The sequence below is a fragment of the Pelobates fuscus genome, chromosome 8, assembly GCF_036172605.1.
Source record: "Pelobates fuscus isolate aPelFus1 chromosome 8, aPelFus1.pri, whole genome shotgun sequence".
In the NCBI taxonomy this organism is placed as follows: Eukaryota; Metazoa; Chordata; class Amphibia; order Anura; family Pelobatidae; genus Pelobates; species Pelobates fuscus.
Window position 1 is genome coordinate 81,144,265 of NC_086324.1, and position 6,004 is coordinate 81,150,268.

General features: G+C 40.7%; 1 protein-coding gene across 1 annotated transcript in view; it reads right to left on the minus strand.

Moving 5' to 3' along the window:
• CCNYL1 (cyclin Y like 1) overlaps positions 1–5,001 on the minus strand; it is a 55,289-nt gene extending 50,288 nt beyond the window's left edge. Inside the window, exon 1 of the mRNA XM_063430118.1 lies at positions 4,648–5,001. Within this exon, the coding sequence (XP_063286188.1) occupies positions 4,648–4,813 (166 nt within the window). The 5' untranslated portion in view covers positions 4,814–5,001. The remainder of the gene's footprint in view (positions 1–4,647) is intronic.
• Positions 5,002–6,004: the final 1,003 nt, after the last annotated feature.

Sequence of the window (6,004 nt, forward strand, 5' to 3'; positions counted from 1 at the left end):
ATATAAAGAATGGAGCTATTTTTTATTTTTTAACACCATTTTCAAAATGCCATTTCAGTTACAAGGACAGAAGTAGTTGCAAGTTTTGAAATTCTGGTAAACGCAAGTATTTAGGTTGGACCATACAGCTGATTATTGCAAAGGCTGTGGTGCAAGGATGTCCCCCTGCCTTCACACCCTCCTTTGGTACATAATTTACAAATCTACGTCACACTTAACAAGGCAGAACAGGCCAATGGTGCCATCAATAACCTGAATGGATGTCAATGGCCCTAAAACAGGGATGGGGGACCTTTGTCCCTCCAGATGTTTTGGGCTACATCCCCCATAATGCTTCTTGCCATAAAGCATCAAGGGAGATGTAGTCCACAACATCTGGAGGGTCCCTGTCCTAAAAGGATGGAGCTCTTGAAGGAGAAAATAAAAGCAAGAATGGTAGAGAGTTCAGATGGTCATAGTGACAAGGCAAATCGTTATTTCCCCATTTTTATTAACAAAATTATGCAAATGTATGTACACACACACACACAACTCAACTCCATCTACCTGATAGTCAACCAAATACCAAAATGCTGCTGTCAAGTCAGGTGTCCATTTGGTCCGATTCATGAATTTCACAGCAACAAAAATGCACAAGCATATTTTGGTGGGTAATCAATAAACTTGTAACATCAGGATGTTACGCACTACAGCAGCATTTCTTTCAGCCAAGAATTGGTTCAAAATTAAGTGATTTGATGTGCTTTTACCTTTAAACAATACTTTGGGCAGTTTCTCAAAAATAAATAGGTTGAGGAGGAACTTAGCACACCTGTACCTAGTTTCCAACTGTGAATATATAAAAAAACAAAACAAAAACAAACAACTGCTAGGAACTTGCAACGATATGGATCTTTACTTGCCAACCCTGACCTACTCAGTCACCTAGAAATATTCTAATAGACTATCAGAATCACTTAACCATTGGCATAAGGGTGAAAAATACCTCACAGGAAGAATAGCCTGGAGAGAAAAAAGAAAAAAGTGAAAAAGAAAAAAAAAAATACTGCAAGAATGTTTCCAAATAAATTCACAACAGCACGAGATATTTTCAATATTTTTTTTTTTTTTTACATCCCAAAGGAATACTATGTTGTGCATACTGATGCAGCAAAAAGCAAGGTTGAATGCCAGACAGCTAAAGAGCAAGCGAGTGCGGAGATATTCAGATAATTCTCTATTATTATCACTTTGCTGTTGGCAGTGGGGTCTTGAGGCTGCACTAGCAGCAGAGTAGCGTGACACTTGCAATAAGAATACATGCTTGCCATTTCACTTCGCTTTAGTCAATAGCAAATTAAAAGCAATTTAATTGAGAGACTGATTACAAAAATAATGTGAAGTCTGTTTAAAGAGAACTTTTTATTTATTTTTCTAAACTGTTCACTGAATCAACTTTACATTTTCAGCTGGCTTGATAATGGTGCTTGTATCTTTACTATCTGCCCACGTGTGTCTATACAAGGTCGGACATAATGCTATTCGAGAGGTAGACATATCGGGTCACTGAAAATGATAAATTAAAGCCATTGCAAGTTGTGCACTATGCTTGCCAAAAGGTATAGGGCAAACGTAGTTTGTGCCTACGAATACTAATGAGCACGTTGCATAATCTGTACCAATAATACCATTTGCATGCATCAAGAAAACACTGCATACAAGGTATAATGCACTTGCAAACAGAGAATTAAAAGGTTTACACTTTGATGACAATTTGATATGTTTGCAAAGTGAACTAAAATTTCTTTTGTAAATCACATTTGGGCATATACTCAATAGTTATACATATTATAAGGAGGCATCTATTTTCTCTTTTTTTGTTTAACTCGGGGTAGCCAAGTGGACGATTGCTTAATCAAAGAGCTCTTATAGACAGTCTTGCACTGCAGCCTGTCTGTACCATTCTAACTTCCAGGCAATAATCTCTCTATTGTTCATCATTGAAATAGATGAAACTGAGCTGCTTCTCATAAAAACGCAGTTGTGTAAGTTTGCCAAATACTGACCTGAAAAATCAAAATAACAAATTTCAACCAACACCACCTAGATATAAAAAAAAAACAAAAAAAAAACTCAAATTCAGCTCTTTTTAATCTAGTTACTGTAACCTAAATTGTTGCCATCTGGCTACTCTGCTTTGAAAGAGAAGGGAATGGAGGACTTTGATTACCAAATGCCTGCATGTGGTATATGCACTGCAATATCTCAGCGTTATCTAAAGAGTCACTCTGAATTAGACTTGAACCATACAACAGTGGTTATGCACAAAGTACATTTTTATTATGCGCTATAAATATGCAGTTTGACAGCTGATCTGAACAAAATCCTTATTATAGGTCATACCATAAATAACACAATTGTGTGGTCACCTTCAGCAGGAAAGCTATTTCAGTGTGCCCCCTTCCCTGACATACTGCATATTATGATTTATAAAGCGCCAACAAATCCCATAGCGCTGTACAATGGGAACACGCACAAAGAAGAGAGGGAGGGAAAAAATAAATTCAGTTTGCTTTTCCCAAGTATCTATACTTTCTATAATAGCTGGTATACGTTGCTATATCTATAAAGTCAATAATAATTAAAAAAAAAATTAAACTCTTGGCATAAGCATTAAAACAAAAATTAAATACAATTTACAGCCCTTTCTCCAGTGTACAGTAAGAGATGAAATATCACAACATATATACCCAGTGGTGTAAAGACAACTTCTCCAGTACCTAAAAGGAAGATCGCTCCAATATTTGAACACAACATGTCAACTGGACATTTATAACATAACAGCAAGCTTTGGTAATCCTTTTGGAGTGGATCAACAGGTCAATCAACATAATAATGACAATGCTGACAGTGTAATAACACAATACCCCAAAGTTTCCACAGTATACGCAATTAAAAAAAAGAAAACACTAATTTCAAACAAGTTCCATATCAACGTATGAAGATATTTTGTCCCCACAGATGGATTCTTAAAAAGTAGTGGTTGCCACCAAATCCAATCCATATTGACCTGTACAACCAAAGGCTTAGAATAATAAAATCTATATATAGTCAAATTCATAGACAGATAATGTTCCAGTTGTCCCTTTCTGGTCAGACCCCTAGAAAGGAAAAAGGTATCACAAGTCATTTTTCAAAGAGATTCCCTGAAAGGTAAAGGGATCCATCAAACCGTTCCTTGCGGAATGCTAGAAGGGGAGAACCATATGGATTTTAAGCCAGATCTATAGAAGATCTCCTCCTACGTGTATTTATTTATTTTTGTTTTAAAGAGGAAGATGTTTTCATCTTTTTCCAGTTTCCTAATAAAAGCATGTATATACAAAGCCACCTCAAACAAAACTTAAAACATTTTCCTGTCAAATCTCTGGAAAGCAGGAAATATCCTCTGGCTTCGTCCAGTTAACATCCCTATAAAGAATGCACTTGATGTCTTTTCATATTAGATCCTTAGAAAGACTCAAGCTTTTCCCGTTAAGAGCCTTAACTGGAGGAGATGAATGCACCTAATGCCTTTCCCAGTCAGATAGTTAGGAGGCAAAAAGTACTCCAGCCTTTTTCCATAGCATTCCTAGTGAAGAGAAAGGATTCCACATGCTCTTTTAGCATCATCTCTAGAAAGGCTGTACAACCTTTTTCAAAGAGTCCCACAAGAAAGCAGAACAGATATCCAAAAATAACCAACCACCTAAATGCACCAAAAATTGTAACAATTCAATTATCCTTCTCCAGTCAGAACTGGGGAAAAATAATCATTCGCAGCCAGATTCCAAGGCATAATGAATAATATATCACCCCAAAAATTAGAAATTCTCTAACATTCTCCACCTAGAAAGAGAATGAACACCTAACATTCTCCAGCCAGCCAACCACTGTGATCACTTCCCATGAAAGATCACCCAAAGAGAACAGTAAACATACATCCAACATATTATGCAGTGCTTTCCAATTGTAGAATAGGAATATCTGACAAGAAATAAATTGCAGTATAATAGTATTGACAGTGACAAGAGGTAAATAAGCCCCAGAGCAGCTTACAAGCTATAACAATAAGGAATGCTTTCTCAGCTTTTCTTTCAGCCAGATCCCAACAGAGATAAAATAACCTCCTAAACAAAACTCCAGGAAAAAAGTGCTTATAGCCACATTTAGTATTAACACTGTAGTGCTGCTTTAATTCAATGGGTTCATTCCTTATTTCTAAACATTCGACTGCAGAATGTTGAGAAGTCGTTAATGTCTAGGATCATTCCTTACTTCTGCTGGGAACCCTGACATTCTCCAGTCAGAACCCCCACATAAGTAATGACCTCTCCTACAATCTGCAATGGAATGCCTTGAAATAAAGACTGCTCCCATCGAAGTAACCGTTCAGTGTTAGGACGAGGTATTTTCCATACCGATCTCTATGCAGGGCACCGCAATGCTGGAGTGGGTGCTACAGACATTTAAATATTGGAAAGGCCCTCACTCCACTAGGCTCCCGATGCTGACATTTAGCGCTCCAGCTGTGTTGGACTACAACTCCCGATATGCTCAGCCAGCAGTGTGGGAGTTGCAGTCCCCCAGCGCCGGACTGACAGATGTTACCCAGCCCGGGATCCTTACCGTCCGGGAACTCCCGGTCACTGATATGCTGTAAGTGCGGTCCGGGCTCCGCTTCCCCGAGCTCCACCTCCACCTGGTAGGGATCGGATCGCTCGGACACTCCTCGGGCCCTTCCCGGCTTGGGGCTGGCGTCCGGAGACACGCAACAGGTCACGGTGTTTCCCATTGTGCCGGCTGGCCCGGGGGGTGCTGGGGGGGAACAGCCGGAGCGGCCTGCAGTCCCGGCGGGTTATAGCGCAGGCATGGGGACCGGAAGCGGGGAGGATGCTGCTATTGGAGCGGGGACTGGGAGCACATCTTCCCCCGCGGGTGGCCTGTCCCACGGGAGCGGAGGGCGGGAGAAGAATCCGTGACGCAGCTCACACCTCCCCCTCCCAGTCTCTCCACCAATCAGGCGAAACCCCGCCCATCCCGAGCTCTGACAAACCCACCAATCAGCGACATCTTGGGACTCGCCTTCCTCGAGGCACTGGCTGCCTCGCCGTCCAATCGGATCACAGCGAATGGGCGGGGTTGCGGCATTTTGTAGCGGAAAAAAAAAGAAAAGTGTCAAGTTAACGAAGTCGAGGCGTGAAACGCGCAGCGACCAATCAAGCGTGTAGGCAAGTTAGCCAATCGTAACGCCAATAGAGAGAGCGCGCTCTGAGTTCGTTTCCAGAATGAGACTTGAGCCGCACATGTGTTATTAGTAAGTGCAAATGGTTCAATATTTATTTTATGATGATTGAAAGACGCAGAGCTTTGAGTTGAGGGTCACTGTGGCAGCTATGCATCGTGGAGGATAGAGATGGTCATGAGAAGTGCATGCTGGGATACTGATTGGGTTCATGTATGGATGGTGATTAATAGGGAAGTTACCATGGCAGAGTGGCAAGATCTTAAAATGTGCATTTTTACATGTCTTCCTATGTGTTATTCACTAAAGTGTAAACTGTCAGGAATTGAAAGTGAATCTCAACGTTTAGGCCAAAATAGTCAAACTGAACACATAGCACTCTAGAAGAATTTTTCCAATTATGTTTATTCACAGAATACTACATTTTTGCAGTGGATTGAACTACTAAAAAGTACTTGCGGCTTCCCGTGATCTATTATCTCACATTTTAAAGGAACACTAAAGTGTTAGGAATACAAACCTGTCATATGACTGTTTATGACCAGTTCCCCTCCAATCACAGTAAAAAGGTAATTGTACTACCCTTTTTTGCCCACGCTGCGGCTTGCCTGGCTCTGCCTCCGTGGCTGAGGTCATCAATCTTGGCGATCTCAGCCAATCCAATGCTTTCCATTATAGAGATGCATTGAATCGATCTGAGCGTTCAGTGTTTCCATGCAGAACTGGACTAGGAAGCACTTC